At 37.9% G+C, this 20368-nt stretch overlaps 1 protein-coding gene across 10 annotated transcripts in view; it reads left to right on the top strand.

The window, feature by feature from the left end:
* The window catches only part of LOC5571521 (protein doublesex), a 552051-nt gene that overhangs the window by 37235 nt on the left and 494448 nt on the right, over nt 1–20368 (top strand). For 7 of the 10 annotated variants that reach the window (XM_021837269.1, XM_021837268.1, XM_021837271.1 and 4 more), the window contains one exon: nt 11838–12826. In XM_021837269.1, coding sequence (XP_021692961.1) covers nt 12310–12826 — 517 coding nt within the window. In that variant the 5' untranslated portion in view covers nt 11838–12309. The remainder of the gene's footprint in view (nt 1–11837; nt 12827–20368) is intronic. The other 3 variants (XM_021837274.1, XM_021837276.1, XM_021837273.1) reach the window with 2 other exon arrangements.

Below are 20368 nucleotides of genomic sequence, written 5' to 3' on the forward strand. Positions count from 1 at the left end.
GTTCATACTTTCAACGTGAATTACTCCTGGATGACAACTATTCCTCATATGTCTACATTCTATCCACAAATTTATTCCGTAATAGGCTCCCGGGTTTAACTAGAAGAACTTACTTAACATTGCAAAAGTTTTTCTTCACAATGTCGCAAAAAAAAAATCATTGATTCTGTCAAATTTGTTCATATAGTTTTCCCGAAAAAAAAAAAGTTTTCTCGCGAAGTCCATCAAAAGTACTTCAGAAACATTTTCAAATTACACCAATTCTCCTATATTTTGTTTCTGTAAATATCACTTCAAGGCCCGGAATCATCTACAAAAAGTATTTCTGGAATTTCCCTTGCCTTCGAATCTTCGAAGGAAAATGTATTGAAAATCCCAGGCATACTTTGGCTTCCGAAATCAGCATAGCGCTAAAGGAATCCGTGGAGAAACATTTAGAAAAAATTTCTGGAAAGGGATTTATTAAGAAATTCATAGAGATTTGTTAGGATCTTTCCTAAAACATTACTTCAGAAACAATTTTATCAATTTTGTCAAAAAACCAAATTCTGCAATTGAATTTCCGTGTATTTCCAGGGTGGAATACCTAGACCTAGAGGCTTACTGGCAAAACTCTGGAGAATCCAGAAGTCAAAGAAAAAATTCTGCTAGGATGATTTCTGAAGAAGCTTCTAATGAGACTACTTAGGAAATTGCTTTTACCATTCATTAGACAGGTTTTAATTATCCTCGCATGGCGCTTTTTTGAGGAACTTCGTTCAAATATCTTCTCATGTTCCGAAAAGCAACACTATACTCAATCTTAAAAATGGTGTATCCAAGCAATTTTTAAAAATTTCTGAATTCTTATTCATATGGTTCCTGATATCTGAAAGTCCCTCAGATATTCCTCAAAAAATTCTCAAGGTTTCCTTCGTGACTTTAATTCAGTAAAACCTTATGTTACGATTTTTATCATAAGACACCTTTGGCAATGTTCTTGAAAACTACCGCCAAGATTCTACAGTTTTGCTACAATAGTTAAAAATAATCCCTTCAGAAGTTAGGTAAACTAAGTCTGTTTGCAAGTACAAAAAAAAAAACAAGATTTGTACATCAAACTGTTCGCCATAGTATCATGAAACTTCGGAGTTCATGCAAAACAATTTCCAAGATGTTATATACGAATACCTTCAGTAAAAAAAATCCATCCGTTTCAAAATAAACCATTGTTCTTTTTAAATGACGAACGAGAAAGAACAAGATTTGTTGTAGTAAATCCTACAAAAAAAAAACACCTATGGTTTTCTGTATGATGTAACGTCAGGAATTTCGTCAAAAAGTGTCGAAAATTCTACGGTGAACTTTTTAATTTCCCGACAAGAATTCAGATTTATTTTTCAAATCCATTCACGGCTGATATAATCTAATTTTCTTAGAAGTTCTTTCAAAACTCTACAAATCTGTTACAAATATTATACGGATATGGAGTTGTTCGTTGAGTAATGTGTGAGCAAATCCCCAAAAAAATGAGGTATTCCTGAAAAACTTCTGGAACTATATAGTATTTATGGAAGAATCCTTGAATTAACATTCGGAAAAAAATATGGAGTAGATTTTAAACCATAAAAGAGAAGTCCGAGAATGATGCTTAATCCTTTAGTACATCTCTTGAAAATTTGCTTTTAAAAATCTCCAGAAGAACCGTTTATGATAAAATCATCATTTTAGCAAACCCTGAAAAAATATTTGGAAAATTACTGGGTAATTTTTTTTTTGTATTGAGTTTTCATGAATAAGAGTGTACAGCAACTGATGGAAAAAATCATAACAAAAATAATAGGAACACTTGAGAAGAATGCTGCAGTTATCCCTGGTAGAATATCTGCAAAATTCATTTACAGAAAATAATAGAGAAATTTCTTCGAATTTTTGTTCGGAAAGTTCCTTAAATAATCTCTGGGTAGGAATTCCTTAAGAAATAACATGGAGAAGTTTTAAAAAAATATCTATAGGAAACCCCACAAGACTGTTTGACAAAATCAATGTTCAGTAAGCTATTGATTCTCCTAGCTAATTGTGGACAAGACTGTTTGACAAAATCAATGTTCAGTAAGTTATTGATTCTACAAGCTCATTGTGGACCTTTTTATACGACATTTGAATTAGATCTTTGAAGAAATTTACATTGCACAATAAAAACAGTTTTGAAGATGGTCGAACAAGCCGCCGACTCACTTCAGAGATTCCCGGAGCTGATGTGAAATCCTGGCTAAAGACAGCAGTGAAATTGGTGGACTGGTGGAGTGACCGAACATTATTCATTCGGCAAATAAAAGGAATTACAACCCCCCGGAAAGACAGAATCGACCGAAAGGAGCAAATAATCCTGTCTCGTCTTCGAACGGCACATACAAAGGTCTCCCATAATATGGGAGGAGGTCAAAATTTCCGTATCATATGTGATACTTGTGGGACTGCCAAAACAGTGGAACATAACGCAATACAATTTTTAAGGCATCGACACAATGCTGAGCAACGATTTTGCGATGGAAACGGCCTTGATACACTTTTTGAAGGATGCAAGGCTTTTCACTACAATCTTACTTAATAAAATAAAAAGGAAAACTGACTTTGATGACGACTACAATAGACAACGAGCACATGATATTTACATAAATGCAAATTAAGTATTAGAGTAGTGTTAGACTATTTTTTTCTCTTCGACAAACTCTGTAAAAAAAACTCTGTTCGCAACTTTTGTGATGGATCCTTAAGATCCATCTATATCGTACTGCATCAATATCCGGACGCTTAAGAGGCAACACATGTTCCAACTCTACGTTCACCACTTTATTGTCTTATATTATTATAGTGTGGTTCTCAAACAATTAGTTTAGGGTCACGTCTTCAAGTAAAGGACGAATATTTAAGCAAAAATTGCATGTAAATTGCGAAAATACTGAAGCATGTCGTGTCCTTAAACCCGGACACATGAATCGATATGCCGGACACTTATGCATCAAAATCCGGACAGCTTCAATGAAATTGATCAAAACTAAACGGAACTCATTCAATCAACTTTGTGCACTTAGCTTAGCTTAGCTTAGACTGACTACACATATCAATGGTTGCTATTCCGTGATTGACCGAAGTCAGTGAAAATGCACAAAGAATCAACTAGAAGTTTGACTGGGATTGGCCATAATCTTCTTCAGTGTGCATAATTCAGTGCCTCTATTTATACAGGGTCAATAACGGCGCCGGCCACGTCCTTGCAGTCAGGTGGGATTGAGGGAAGGAATGTTAGTGTGTAACCTTTGCTATTTGGAGACCGTGTTTGCCTCTGCATCTCCACAAAGGTTACTGGGAGGGATGTTTGTTAATGGGGAGGATCGTTGGGTCACAGGATTCACTTTGATAAGCAATTAGACCATGATAAATAATTATTTGTGAGATATAAACATGATTATGCCGACACTTGGGGTGACGAACCATTCAAAGTTTGTTGAACAAATACCTAAATGAAACATTCCTAACACTCCTATTCTTATGCCGACACTTACAGTGACGAACCATCCAAAGTTTGTTGAATAAAGTGAACCTTTCGGAAGTCTACACTTGTAGTGTCCAACCATTCAAAGTTTTTTTTATTACAAAAATAAAGGTAAAAAGAAAGGGGTGTTTTGCATAGCATAGCATAGCATAGCATAAACTGACTGTACATGTCAATGGTTGCTACTCCGTGATTGATCGGAACTGGTAAGAATTGCACTACGATCCAAATGAATAAGGGATGGGAGTTTCCGCTTACTCTCGAAGTGCAATTTTAGCAGATCTAATATTATTGATCAATAACGGCGCCGGCCAAGTCCTTACAGTCAGTTGGGATGGGGAAGGAATGTTAGGGTGTAATGATTGTTGCTTCTAGAGACCGAGAATACCTCTGCATCTCCACAATCACCACGGGAAGGGTGTTTATTAGTGAGGAAGGAAAAGATCTGGGAGTCACCTCTGGTCGGTGATGCGATCCATGGACAAGGGGGAAATATACGACTTGTATTTAAAGCTAGTTTTGTATTTTTGTCTCGAGAAGTTTTTGGAAAAATTACGTCAACATCTATAATGTCGAACAATTCAAAAGACGTTTTTATTAATGACGAAAACTGAAAATTACATGTATATATTTTAACTTATATGAAACAGGAATAATGCCGACACTTGTAGTGACGAACCATACATAGTTTGTTTGAAAATTACATATGAGTATTACTGTGCATTTTGTCTCGATATGGTAGAAGTTTTAGAAAATACGTCAACATTCACAATGTCGAACAATTCAAAGGATAATTTTTAATAATGTCAAAAAGAGAAAAATATATGTATATTCAAATTGTATAAGAAAAAAGCATAATGCCGACACCTATAGTGACAAACCATACAAAGTTTGTTTTAATATTACATAAAAGTTACGCTTTCAAGAAAATATGTGTTATCATAAGCATGAAACGAACTCACCAGTTGGCCATCCATTCTCGACTGAACACAAAACTGACACTGACAGCAAAACTTCTTGGCGTCCCGAAAATAAACCGTCTTGCTTGGGCCTTCCCAAATACGTACCCAGCAAGACGCTCCAAAACAAAGGGAAAAAAAAAAAATCTCCGGCGACGAAAACACGCGCGAAACCGTCAACAAACTCTATCGGACGACGCAAAACCGAACCGTCCTGCTTGGGCTTCTCGAAGCACTACCCAGCAAGACGCTCCAAAACAGGGGGAAAAAATTCTCCGGCAACGAAAACGCGCGAATCCGTCAGCTAAATCAATCGGACGACGCAAAACCGAACTGTCCTGCTTGGGCTTCACAAAGCACTACCCAGCAAGACGCTCCAAAACAGGGGGAAAAAAATTCTCCGGCAACGAAAACGCGCGAATCCGTCAGCTAAATCAATCGGACGACGCAAAACCGAACTGTCCTGCTTGGGCTTCACAAAGCACTACCCAGCAAGACGCTCCAAAACAGGGGGAAAAAAATTCTCCGGCAACGAAAACGCGCGAATCCGTCAGCTAAATCAATCGGACGACGCAAAACCGAACTGTCCTGCTTGGGCTTCACAAAGCACTACCCAGCAAGACGCTCCAAAACAGGGGGAAAAAAATTCTCCGGCAACGAAAACGCGCGAATCCGTCAGCTAAATCAATCGGACGACGCAAAACCGAACTGTCCTGCTTGGGCTTCTCGAAGCACTACCCAGCAAGACGCTCCAAAACAGGGGGAAAAAATTCTCCGGCAACGAAAACGCGCGAATCCGTCAGCTAAATCAATCGGACGACGCAAAACCGAACTGTCCTGCTTGGGCTTCTCGAAGCACTACCCAGCAAGACGCTCCAAAACAGGGGGAAAAAATTCTCCGGCAACGAAAACGCGCGAATCCGTCAGCTAAATCAATCGGACGACGCAAAACCGAACTGTCCTGCTTGGGCTTCACAAAGCACTACCCAGCAAGACGCTCCAAAACAGGGGGAAAAAAATTCTCCGGCAACGAAAACGCGCGAATCCGTCAGCTAAATCAATCGGACGACGCAAAACCGAACTGTCCTGCTTGGGCTTCTCGAAGCACTACCCAGCAAGACGCTCCAAAACAGGGGGAAAAAATTCTCCGGCAACGAAAACGCGCGAATCCGTCAGCTAAATCAATCGGACGACGCAAAACCGAACTGTCCTGCTTGGGCTTCACAAAGCACTACCCAGCAAGACGCTCCAAAACAGGGGGAAAAAAAATTCTCCGGCAACGAAAACGCGCGAATCCGTCAGCTAAATCAATCGGACGACGCAAAACCGAACTGTCCTGCTTGGGCTTCTCGAAGCACTACCCAGCAAGACGCTCCAAAACAGGGGGAAAAAATTCTCCGGCAACGAAAACGCGCGAATCCGTCAGCTAAATCAATCGGACGACGCAAAACCGAACTGTCCTGCTTGGGCTTCTCGAAGCACTACCCAGCAAGACGCTCCAAAACAGGGGGAAAAAATTCTCCGGCAACGAAAACGCGCGAATCCGTCAGCTAAATCAATCGGACGACGCAAAACCGAACTGTCCTGCTTGGGCTTCACAAAGCACTCCTCATTCAATCAACTTTGTGCACTATGGAAAATTACTTTTCTGAGAACGTAGTATTTGCGTTTGCCATACAATATACTATGAAAACAAAAACTTACATGTAATTTGATTTTCTTACCTCCTTTGCTCGCTTGCGGTTTGATTCGAAAACTTTGTTGTACAACTACTGAAAAAATATATTTTTGATTAGTTTTTCTGTGAACTCTTGCCTTATCACTGAATATATTTGTTTTCAGCTTTAACTTTCAATTTTCTACAAATATGCTTGTCATATTTTCGTTTACACTGCAGATACATGACATCATCATTCTATGTCCGGCTATAGAAACACTGGCTCACAAAGCCAGACAGCATATTTTTGCTCTTAAAACACTTAAGTTGCACATAAAATCACATATTTCACTCATTGAACATTACAATTAAATTCACCATTTTGAACAAAACATCAAGAAAAACCACATTTATCCACACTTTCGAACGTCCCGTACTAAATGGCAGTTCCGTTCACCTCCGTTTTTCTCGATTTTCCCGTGCAATATCCTGTACTTTTCATATGCACAAACACGTCGGAACACTCTGGGAACATAAGTATGGAAGAATTTTCAAAATCTGATATCCCGTTCTCAAGCCATTTCGTGACATACAAACACCATTCCATTTTTATTTATATAGATTTTCTACATAAAATTCATGAATATTGATTGAGTGTCTGGATATTGGTGCCATCCGGATTTTAATTCATCACGGTAATCAGAGGCCTTGGGCCGAAAGTCTCTTTAATAAAGACATAAAAAAATCTGAAGAAGCGCTTTTAAGAAAGCCTACCAGAATTTCTTGTGCAAATGTTTGAAAAACTTCTCAAGAAATTTCTTGAAAGAATTCCTAAAGAAATTACCATAGCAATTCCAAGAAGTAGGTGGTTCAAAGATTCCTTACGAAGAAATTAATAGATAAGTCCATTTAAAAGTTCTGAAACAATGCTTGAACGATTTTACATGGATAAGGGTGAATTTATGATATGAATTGAGTAGAAACCTAGGTAGAATTCTTGAAGAAATCTATGGATGCGTACCTGAATAATTTCTTGGAGGCTTCTTTGAATAATTGTTAGGATTCACGAAGAATCTGATGATAGTTTTCTGATAATTGCAAGAGGTGTTTCTGGAGAATTTCCTTCCATATATCTAGAATCCTCAAAGAAATTCAAGTACCCTGAACAAAATCCTTGGAAAATTCTCTTAGGAAGTTAAAAATCTATGGAATACACTTTACATAATCACTGAAGCGGTCTCTAAAGGAATCCCATGATGGATTCATTGAATGTTTATTTGGGTAAATTCTGGATGAACACAGGGACGCATTCGTATATCGTGTAGCAGGTACGATGATACTCTACACGCCCAGGGAAGTCAAGGAAATTTCCATGACAAAAAGTTCCTGGATCGACCGGGAATCGAATCCAGACACCTTAAACGACTTTGTTTTGTTGCCGCAAACTCTAAGGTCTCAAAAAAAAAAGATGGAGGGAAAACAAAACATAAATGTATGAAGCCTGGACAAATCTTAATCAATCACTCGATTCATTGTGGAATCTTCCAAAATACTGAGAAAACTATTTGAATTCTTAGAAAAACGCACTAAGGAAATTTTGAAAACGGTTTTTGAAGAAATTCATGAAGAATCACTGCAGAAATCTTTAAAATAACATATCAAAGAAATCCTTGAAAAGAATTCCTTGAAAAAGAATTTATTTTTGAAGAAAACACCGAACGAATCACCAGACTTACTTAAACGAAATTCCATGAGGATGCCCTTCTTAACCTTCATAAATAAAATCCTGGAAGAATCCCAAGAATTATTTCCTAATGGATTCACACTCCAGAAGATATCTTTGAAAACAACTTTGAAATGAATTCTTAAAGGATCCACTGGATGATTTCTGGGACAACTTCTTGGAGAAATCACATGACACATTGATGAATGATTGAAATAGCAAATAGGCAGCTATGAAAGTATGTTTAGCAAGCTGTGTTTCAACAGACACATCCAAAGTTACAAAAACTTTTTCAAATGGTGATAAAAGTTTTTGCTCTATGAATGATGATTGCAACTCCCTCACACGCCCCATCTAGTCGATCATTACGATAAACAAAAATGTTTGGATCTCGTTTAAGTTTGGATTCAGGTTTCAAATAAGTTTCAGTAATAACTGCTATATGTATGTTATTAGCTGTTAGAAAATTAAACAGCTTGTCCTGTTTATCATTCAAAGAATGAGCATTTAAATTTTAAATATTTCGAAAAATATTTGAACCTGTTTCAGCCATTGTGGTGGTTCTGAACATTGCATCAATTATTTGATTAAATTGTACAGTTAAAAAAATCCAAATCAGAGGCAGACATAGGTGCATTTTCTGATGTTTTTGTGTTGGGATTATCAGTTAATGAAGAGACGGAATAGGAGTTACCTGAATCGGCGGGGGTTTTTCCATAACTGCCTGCTACAATATCGGCATACGAGTTTCCGTCGGTAAATCCATTCGAAATTAAAAGATTAGAACCCGACGGGAGAGAATTATTTTGTAAATTATCATGATTATAATTTACCTGATGGGTGTGATTCTTAAGCAAGAAATCGTTAACTGAAAAATGAGAATTATTTGAGATTCTGCCAGGAGAATTCCAGGTACAGAAAACGTTACCACTCATCTGCCTGGTACGAGCCTCGACGACTCGCCTACGCGGGGGGCAATCCCAAAAGTTAGACTTATAATTGCTCCCGCAAGTTGAGCATTCACACTTTACGGTATCTTCCTTTACAGGACAGACGTCCTTAGCGTGAAAAGAACCTCCGTAAATCATGCATTTAGCATCCATACGGCAATGTTTTGTGCCATGACCCTACTTTTGGCACCGACGGCATTGAGTGGGGCTCTGAAAATGTCCTCCAGGTTTCTGGAAATGTCCTCGTGTCACACGGACATCGAACATAAGTCTTGCTTTTTCTAAAGTTTTAATATTATTTTGATCTTTTTTGTTAGAGTGAACTAAAAAATATACTTGCGAAAGCCCTTTCCGAAGAAAAGAAGATTGGGTTTTCTTTTTCATAATGTTACTTGGACTGGGGAAAATCAAAGTAAATCATATATTCCATTTTTGAACTCTTATGAGAGATCTTTCAAGATGACTTTGAGCAAACGTACAGTTTTGTCATCATAAGTAAAAAATGGTGCTTCTTCTCTTCTAGATGTGTGAGAAGAATCACAAACTTCTAGGTATTCAAAAACGACATTCCATTTTGAAGGTATGCTTCTTTTTCGCCGTCTCACGTGAATCATTTTTTTAAAAGTCGTATTGGAATCCTGCTTAAACAACCTGCTTGCCACAACGTCCTAAGGCCATATTCATTAATATATTAAAATGTTTGAATTATTGAAATTCTTCTTGAGTCGGTCGATCCCATTGAAATGTATAAATTCGTACTCTGAATCGTTTCTAGTCGATCGCTCTGGTGCTTTACTCATCTTTATTTATTGGACTTCCCGTTCAATCTGGAGTAGCGGATTAAGCCGTTACATAAGGCATGGTGTTCAATCGATCTCATGGCGCTCCACGGGTAGAGGAGTTTCCCCGACTGAGACTGAATTCCAAGTGATACATATCGTACATGACCGTCAGACAATGTCGAGCCTCGATGTATTGTGTGATATACTAAAACTAAAACAGACATGTAGACGCCACGCCAAAGGATGGTGATCTTCTCGACGTATTTTTTTGTCGTTTGGTCCACAGTGACGTCTTGTCACCTGGTGGTGACGATGATTTGAATTGCTCGGTATTCTAAATATTTCACCTGTTTTTCTGCGCTAGAGTCGTGCGATTGACTATTCGTGATATTTGTTTAACAAAATAGTTTTTTTTCTGCACTTCCTAGTCTGATTTCAGATTCAATATTCAAATGATGAGCCTCGTTGCAAGTGTTTGAGAATCGGGACAATCTGGAAATGGAGAACAACGTTTTGCTGTGGTTTCTTTCTCGTTTCTGATTAGGAAAAGCATGATGGGCAAGTAGTGAATAATTTCGTGCGCTGCTCGCCGATTTGAATGAAGTGTCATAGGCAGGCATGGGAAATGTACTGTAGCAAAAATTTACCACCTCTACATTCACATTTTTCTACACGATAATCAAAATCCAAAGCAAACCATGACCGTTTAAAACAAAAAAAAAATGTCACGGCTCTTCAAAACTGTAATCTTTTTCTTCGCAACGTTTTTGCGAAATGACTGGAGCACAGTGGTAACACGATTTTTCCGGTTTTCGGGGTTTTGCATTTTTGCTCGATAAAGGCAGCATGAAATTGAACTTGTTTATATATATCGCAACGGAATGATTGTGCTCTTGCTGTTAGCGCTAATAGATTTCAATTAGTTGAAAACACGAGCGAAATATTGGCGATTGAATTATTTGACATTTTTTTCAATCATTCACCTCGAGATGGCTGCCCGAAAACGCTCATAGTGGAGAGATGAAAACAGTCAAGCAGTGTGTGAATCATTGGCAGCGCAACACCTAATGGTATTGGTGCTGCTGCTGCTTTGTGCTTTGGTTTACTGGCAGAATCGATGAATTGTGGCAAATTGTGATCACAGTTCCCATGCCTGGTCATGAGCTAAATTGGTTGAGCTCAAGACTGATTATGTATGTTATACGAAATGATGAATGGTGATCGAAAGAGCACCTCTCTGTGGCACTTCAATATCTTACTTTTGATATTATAAATGATCAAGAAAGATTTCAATCTGTAGACTCAATTACATTTCATTTTACATAATGACAGCTCCCGTCCCGTAGTTAAATTTGCCGGGGAGTGATCCAGAAGTGATTTCCGTACTAAATTCAAACGTGTTTTAAAAATAGTTTTAAGGCATGAACAATTTTTGAACTTCGGGTTCTGCCTCAATTTCTGACGCAGAATCAGAATATGAAAAAAAAAACAACTTTATCCCGATTCCTTCAAGAGAATTCAAGGGATTTTTCAGGAATTTCATTATTATTATAACATAGGGTTTTGCTAGATATCCAGTGGGTATAATGATTGAATCATTTTTGACGGCATGAGCGTGAACAAGTGATTTTGCATTAAAATCTAAAGCGTGAGTTTTTGCAAAGCAGACCGCAAATGAGATTTCTCTCGCGGGAGTACTTAATAATTGAGATTTGAGTGTGAGTCTAATAACACTGATTAGGGGAACACCTAGGGGCCCAGTTGGCCATAGTGGTAAACATGCAGCTATCAAGCATGATCAATCTGAGGCTCGAGGGTTGGAATCCCACCGGTGATGATCTTTTCGTAAAGATCGTAATTGGGTTTCGATCTACTTCGTCCTAAGCGCTATTTTTCGTCATACCGAACTTAAAATGTTCTACTACATTACGGCGGGTATTCAAATTTACCTGCCACATAAATTTATTTTCCAAGTATAATTTGCGAAAGCTGCAATGGTTCATCCATTTGTACACAAACATGTAATAAAACTATTGTATTTCGATAAATAACTTCAGTTCAATCATCCACTTTGCACATTTTCACCGAAATCGCATGGACGAAGACGTACCGAGCGAAATCTGATTAGCGGTCGACTAAGCCATAAAACTTCTACAATTCACAAAATTTTGAAAAATTCCCTCGCTGCCACGATACTAATGCAAATCAAATGTTCTTTCTTTTACTTTCAGACCAATTGCAGAACAAGCTTTATCCTAATCCATCTCATTTTGGGAACAGCACTAGCCGCGACCATTAGCCGTTCTGCGTAGAGAACATGTTGTACTTCCTCGAGGACGATTGCTCGCGCTCGCACGGTTCTTATTGCTACCATGGTGAAACCACTAGCGCCGAGGAAGTGCTTACCGTTGTGAAGGTTTTCTGAATTGCGCATCGTCTCCGAAGGGTGTGTCCAGGTGCATTGTCTCCCAACTGACCTGTTCCCGACAATATCGAGCACTAAGGTTTCCATTAGAGAGCAGTATCTCGTAGTAGCGTAGGAGAGTCCATTAGAGTGCGATATTCCGTGAGTTTGTGTGACCGGCGATAGAGAAGCCCTGACGCGCGCTTCAAGACGATTGTAACTCGGAAACTGACCTGATTAGTACATAAAAAGAGACCTATTGCGTAAGCTTATAAGAAACGAGTTTGTCCACACGGTTGATGGTTTCGCAAGATCGCTGGATGGTAAAGATGTCCGAGGCAGGGTACGATAACCGGGCGGATGGCAGTGGAGCTTCCAGCAGCAGCCTGAACCCGCGAACGCCGCCGAACTGTGCCCGCTGCCGGAACCACGGTCACAAGATCGGCCTGAAGGGACACAAGCGCTATTGTAAGTATCGCAATTGTACCTGCGAAAAGTGCTGCCTGACGGCCGAACGGCAGCGGGTCATGGCCCTGCAGACGGCTCTCCGAAGGGCGCAAACCCAGGACGAACAGCGGTTGCTGGTAGACGGAGAGGTGCCCGCCGAACCGGTACATAGCCTTCAAATACCAAAATTGTCTGACCTAAAAGAGATGATCCATAATTCTCAGCAGAGGTCGTTGATCGACTGCGACTCGTCCACCGGCTCGATGAACTCCACCCCGGGCAGCTCGTTGGTAACGCTGTCCCAGCACCGAAGATCACCCTGCTCCGCCGCGTCGGTCCACCCCAGCGAGGCTCAGCAAAACGTTGCAGGTAGGTGTGAGGCATATCTATTTCGTTATTCTCTCAATGTTTGTGGAGAACCGGCCGGAATTCAACATCGAAGTCGGTTTCTGTTCTATTGATTTATGATAAATTTCTCTCAAATGTTTGCGCGGAGGGTGGATTTTTGAGAGCTGAGTGGTGTAGAAACGAAATGGGCATCAAACGTTATGCGGCGCTGCTTGAAACAGGTTTATGTTAGGGGTTTCCTGTGTTTCATACAGTCACCCCATTGTTATGTATAGCACACAGATATGGATAAAAGTTGGATTAAGCAGTGAATATCCCATCAAATAGAGTTGCAATTGAGTAGAACACATTTTACCAACGTATAAAGCATCGTAATCAATTATAATATACTTAAGCAAAATACAATGGGGAAATAATTTGTCAACCACATTTCTAGAAAATTTGATTCATACATGTGTGCTTTTGAAAGCCATATACCACATTATGTTTGATTCATATCTCTTATAATATGAGTCGATTTATCGCGAAATTTTTCAAAATGTCCTATGTACCAATGAAAGATACTCTCTTATCTCGCTCTGTTTTGAACATAACAACTGAAACTTTTGGGAAGTTTTTCACTATAGATAAAAAAATGTCCTTGACTAGCGTTTCATACAAAAAAAAAAAAAAAACGCAACCAAAAATGTTAATGTGGTTCAGTGATTGATTAAAGAGGAAGTAAACTAAGATAGTGTCTCAATGTTGGATAGGTCATTTAGAAAAGGTCCGCGAGATTGGATCCATAATAATGATTCTCCTCTCTCACTGATCCGCATCTGTGGGATGGACAACGTTTGTAATTTCTATCGGTATCGAAAATAATCGCGCATTTTCGGGCGTATTCCAGAAAACAACAATGAAATATACTGAAGCAAATGTGCACAATTTTCATTACATGATATTATTCAATGGGGTAGGTGGGCGACAAAATAGATTCATTAATGTTGGATAATAGGGGCGTTTGTCATTATCCCTAAATCAAAGAGGCGCAAATTCAACGATATGATATTACTCCATAAGGTGGACCGAAAAATGTTCCAGGGTCATAAGGGCTCAGTTTCTCTATACGATTCTATTCAATAAGGGTATGTGAGCGCAAAAATTTTCACAATTCCTAAATAATAGGGGCGTAATTTTCATTACATGATAGAATCCTTATGAGAAAAAAATAATAAATTTCATACATAAAAAAAATGAACTATGGTGCCCGAAAGGGGCAATTCTCATTACAAAAAGCTAAAAATAGGCCAGGATACAAGAATCATAGGGGGCATTTTCTATTATATAATGAAAATTTGAAAGAAAAAGTGGGCGGGAAATTGTTATATTTACTGAGCGTAATTTTCATTGGATGATATTATTCAATGAGAAGAGATGGGTTGAAAAATTGTACTCACAAACTTACAGATGCCTGAAAACAATACTTTTAATTAAATTCAAAACACATTTTATTTAAGTGTGTTATGAGATACCAATCAATTACTTTTCCTCAAATTCTTGGAAATCACCCGCTTGTCCAACATTTCCGAAAACCATTCTCTACCCGTCTCGAGCGCCGATCTTCTACTTATCAGTCCTTCTCAGCAAATCCACTGAACATAGTTAATCTGTTCACGGCAATACTCCTTACCCCCTTCGCAGCCATTATTCGCTATCTTGTTCGCAAGACGAGACGTGACGACTTTCAGCTAATTGCAAAACTATTAATAGCATCCTCCGGTGATGTCTGCCGTCTCGCATTCTTAACCGGAGAGCATCAACAGTTAATAATCATCTGGCATCTACTCCAGTGTCCGCCAGGAACCTTCCGTGCGACCGAATAAATCGGACCAAGATAAATCCCTAAATTCAATTAAATCTTAATTGTGAACAAATTGATTATTGTATGTAAATTGGTGTTCTTTTCATTATCTTCCTGGACCCGCCGGCTAGAGGTGCGACAATGAAGCGATAAACGCTACTCCACGAGAAGAGGGCCCTCCTCAATTAAGTCGCAGTATGTGATAATTTAGCACACCGAAACGCGTAGATCGGATGACGATGCGGTGACGTCGACCGAGACGCTGCACAGTGGGGTACCTGGAGCGAATTCGTGGCCATAAGTTCAAATTAAAAAAAAATGGATTTTTGATTTCGCAAAACAGAGTAAATAGTATGGACAGAGCCTACTTCTCTACTACTGTAGACGTCTAACAATATTGAAAAAATATGATAACATTGCAAAAAGTCATGTTTCAGCATTTTTTAAACTATATACTTAAAGTTTTTGTGTTTCTACACTACACTACACTTCTTGTTAATGAACCTAAGAACAGATTCTGCATAGAGCAATCCAAGAATCATTTATTTTTTTTATTTCATTTTATTCGTTCATTACTTAGAACATCCAATGTCAAAACATTAAAACAAATGTCGATTGGCACGATAAATGCTTTATATATTTAGGTTAAGCTAGGTCAAGTGCTTTTAGAAGCGATTTTTTGGCTTGCATAAGTAGGTGAATTCGATTCACCTGTGAAAATTCTGATTAAGGCTGATTTGCTGCGGACAATAAAAGTAATCGCATATCTCGATGCGTCGAAATTTTTTTCTCAGGAATGGTCAAGAAAGTCATATTTCTTTGATTGTTGTACGCTGCTGAAAAGAAATGTAATTTCAAATGGGGCTCTCTGTAGGAAATTTCTTGACCAACTCAGTCAAGGAGTTTCTTTACCTTTCTGGTGTAAAACAGCATACTAAGCTTTACACGGAAAATGAAAGGCAGAGTATGGTGGAGCAAAAGTTCGACCTTTGTGGTATAACCAATATTCTTAGAAAAAAAAAACTATAACAGTTCAAAGGCAAAAAATATCACACAGTGGATTTCCCACATATTGGCTACAATTTCACTGAAAAACTTGTGTCAAAATATCCATTCCTAGTTATAATAGTTTCAAAAATGGTTGTCTTGAAAGATCTTTTTCCCCAACGGTGTGGGGCAAGAGTTTGAATCAAGGACAAGGGCTAAAGTTCATTGACTTAAATAAAAAATATCAATACTCTTAATCAAAATATGATGTTTGTAAGAAAATACTCACTTAATTTTGGACAGATTTTTTTTTTGCAAAGCTAAGGTAAGATGTGAAATTTTGATGGTTTTTGTTACACGATCAGGCATATTTAGAAAAATTTCAAGATACTATTAAGGGCTTAGGAAATCTACAAGTTTTTTTTGTGAGATAAAATAGGGCTGGAACTTTTGCCCCACCATTAGCATTGCGAAAGCTGGGGAATGGGAAAGGATGATTGATTGAATACCTACTTACGAAAGATGCAGAGAACTCAACGACTTCTCATAGACATTACGGGATGTTGTGGAATGTTGATGAAAAGGGTAGTGCCATTGGATACGATTGGTAGACGTTCTGGCCGACAAATGGTTAATATTTACGCATTGTGATCATGCGCTGCTGATCAGAACAAACTCAACAAATTCCTTTTTCGAAACTCCTCTGCAATCGTTTTTCATATTCCATCCATTTTTCAATCAACATGCTTAACACACACAGGAGATAAAAAAACGAGTCGCGTGAAACGCATTAAATTGCTGGAGATATCACAGAGCACTTTCGAGCAAAACGGATGCAAATCATCTCCTGAAAAAAAAAAAACACTCTTATCACTTTGAAAACAATATTTCCACAGAACATTTGCTCGTGGCATAGCACCATCCGCCATCACAAGTCGAATAAAAAAAAAAAAAAAACGTAGAGCGAGGTAAACGTGACACAAAATTCGAAACGCAGCCGTCCGCGCGCACGGCTTGCTGCGATCTCGGCTGGAACTTTTGCCCCACCATGGGTCAAAATTGGTTTCAAAACATTTATGGAAAACCTATTTCATTGAAAAGCTATCTGATGATTTGCATAACTTGGCGCTTACATTAAAAATCTATTCTAATAATATTTTATTTCCATTTTGTTCCATGCAGTGAATTTGCTACCGAAAACGACAATTTTCATGAAAAAACAAATTGCTATAATTTTCTCAAATCTCAATCAATTGATTTCTGTAATATTTGAGGTGAAAGTCCCATATGTTCAAGTATGCGAACCACCGTAACATTAATAACCTTTGTTTTGAATTGAGCTTAAAATCTCCAAAATAAAAAACTTTTATACCACTCTATTCTAATGCGTTATTAATGATCAAGAATCCATCATTCAACAAACAACAATCATCAAAAATTGAAAACCAGTTAAAATTAGAATCTTGGTTTAAATTTGTCGCGTATTTGTGATTTTCAGCGAAAACACTGGTTTATAAAAAATGTAAAACAATTACGGTTATATTCCTCTTATCCAAATATTAAGAGATGTTTATTTATTATGTTTATTTAATGTTTATTTATTTAATGCGTTTATTTGATGTGATGTTCAAGAATATTAAAAACACTTTTTTTATGTTAAAAAATTAACTTAGTTTTTACACACGACATCGTATAATCAGGTTTTGCTAACTTATAAAATAAACTGTAATGCTGGCAGTGCGTCAAGAAAGCCCGAACAAGCGTCGTTTTTTTCTTCTCCCTCTCAGGATGCGCGTTCTTTTTGCCGGGCAGTTTTTCTCCTTCTCGGTTTTTGCGTTCTTTTTGCCGGGCAGTACGCAGTGTTGCCAGAAGTACAGATTTATCTGGAAAGGTACCAATTTTCTAATACTTTTTAGAACAGATTCTGTACGATACAGATTACAGATTTTCTCTTAAAATTACAAATTCGTACAGATTTTTGGAATTGACGATTTTTGTTACAAATTTGGAAATAATTTCATCAAAACTATGATTGAAAGATACTATTTTTATAGAATTTAGTAATTATCATATAATGAGTAATATTATTATAATTAATAAAATATGTTGAATTTCAAAATTAAATGAGAACGATTCTTTTCAACAATTCACGTTGATTGTGGTAGGTACAGATTTTTAAAATCTCTAATACACAGAAAGTAAAGATGTATGTACGAAGATTTCTGAGCCTTCGGTACAGATTGAAATGTGGCAACACTGGCAGTACGTCGATCAAGCCTGAGCAATCATCCGTTTTTTCTCCCTCTCGGGTTGCGGGTTCTTTTTGCCGGACAGTGCGTGAGAAAGCCCAAGCAAGCGTTAGTTTTTTGCCCTCTCGGGTTGCGCGTTGCCGGGCAATGCATTGAGAAAGCCCGAACAAGCGTTAGTCTTTTTTCCCCTCTCATGATGCGCGTTCTCTTTTCAGGGAAGTGCGTCGAGAACGCCCGAGCAATTCGCGACTACGAAGCAAAAAGAGATTCCACAAAGCACTCGCATCAACGAAAAACCTCGTAAGGTACTGTCATCTAACCGAAGAAAACATCAGCAGCTTCGTAATAGCGAATCATCCGTTTCTACTCCCTCTCGGGTTGCGCGTTCGTTTTTCCGGGCAGTACTTCGTGAAAGCTCAAGCATTCGTGTTCTTGTTTTTCTTTGTAATCAGAGCGATTTTTTGCATGAAAAGCAAAAGTGTTATTTTTCTCGCGTCTCTGAAGTGATTTATTTTTTAAATTTTCGCTAAATTTATGATCTCGCCCTAAAAGCCATTGGTAACCAAGTATGTAGCTTGTTGTTAACAAGTAAATGAATGGGTTTACACATAATTCAACAATGTTACGACGAAGAGAAGATTCTTCTCTACCTCCAAATGGTGATAGTTTTTATCTTGGTCCATTCATTTGCTTAGAAACAAGGATCTACACATTCGATTACCAATGCACAGTGAGAAAATCGGGCTCCAAAACGCGACTAAATGCAATATCTCAGCTGGGTAATGGTTTCAGGAAATGATTTTGACCATTCTAGATCGGAAAAAGGCTGCTGAATCGATTGGTGGCGGTCCCATTGACCGGAGACTTCGCCCTGGCCACCTAGAGCCCTGGAACCATCCTGAGTTCCTTACGGCAAGTAGAATTATTGGAACTGATATAAACTGTCATGATTTCGTTTTGCTGCGGAACAGCACACGACAATATTTTTGCATGGCGGATTTAGTGATATGAATTATTGACCATTATGGCCATTTCATGGTTCCGGAACTAACCCGGAACATCCGTAAAATTGGCAATATTGAAAAAATAAAAAGTTCTGATGGTTCCTTTGTCTCTTGTTGATTAGAAAGAAGTACTCTTCCAATTCGTATTTAGTAATCTGAATGTTTGACCATTACGGCCATTTTATGGTTCCGGAACTAACCCGGAACATCCGTAAAATTGGAAATATTGAAAAGAAAACAAATGTTTTGATAGTTCCTTTATGTCTTGTTGATAAGAAAGAAGTATTCTCACAATTCGTATTTAGTAATCTGAATGTTTGACCATTACGGCCATTTTATGGTTCCGGAACTAACCCGGAACATCCGTAAAATTGCAAATATTGAAAAAAAAAAATGTTCTGATAGTTCCTTTGTCTCTTGTTTGTTAGAAAGAAGTATTCTTACAATTCGTATTTAGTAATCTGAATGTTTGATCATTACGGCCATTTTATGGTTCCGGAACTAACCCGGAACATCCGTAAAATTGCAAATATTGAAAAAAAAAAAAATGTTCTGATAGTTCCTTTGTCTCTTGTTTGTTAGAAAGAAGTATTCTTACAATTCGTATTTAGTAATCTGAATGTTTTACCATTACGGCCATTTTATGGTTCCGGAACTAACCCGGAACATCCGTAAAATTGGAAATATTGAAAAGAAAAAAAATGTTCTGATAGTTCCTTTGTCTCTTGTTTGTTAGAAAGAAGTATTCTTACAATTCGTATTTAGTAATCTGAATGTTTTACCATTACGGCCATTTTATGGTTCCGGAACTAACCCGGAACATCCGTAAAATTGGAAATATTGAAAAGAAAAAAAAATGTTCTGATAGTTCCTTTGTCTCTTGTTTGTTAGAAAGAAGTACTCTTCCAATTCGTATTTAGTAATCTGAATGTTTGACCATTACGGCCATTTTATGGTTCCGGAACTAACCCGGAACATCCGTAAAATTGCAAATATTGAAAAAAAAAAATGTTCTGATAGTTCCTTTGTCTCTTGTTTGTTAGAAAGAAGTACTCTTCCAATTCGTATTTAGTAATCTGAATGTTTGACCATTACGGCCATTTTATGGTTCCGGAACTAACCCGGAACATCCGTAAAATTGCAAATATTGAAAAAAAAAATGTTCTGATAGTTCCTTTGTCTCTTGTTTGTTAGAAAGAAGTATTCTTACAATTCGTATTTAGTAATCTGAATGTTTGACCATTACGGCCATTTTATGGTTCCGGAACTAACCCGGAACATCCGTAAAATTGCAAATATTGAAAAAAAAAAATGTTCTGATAGTTCCTTTGTCTCTTGTTTGTTAGAAAGAAGTATTCTTACAATTCGTATTTAGTAATCTGAATGTTTTACCATTACGGCCATTTTATGGTTCCGGAACTAACCCGGAACATCCGTAAAATTGGAAATATTGAAAAGAAAAAAAATGTTCTGATAGTTC

The sequence above is a fragment of the Aedes aegypti genome, chromosome 1 (assembly GCF_002204515.2).
Source record: "Aedes aegypti strain LVP_AGWG chromosome 1, AaegL5.0 Primary Assembly, whole genome shotgun sequence".
In the NCBI taxonomy this organism is placed as follows: domain Eukaryota; kingdom Metazoa; phylum Arthropoda; class Insecta; order Diptera; family Culicidae; genus Aedes; species Aedes aegypti.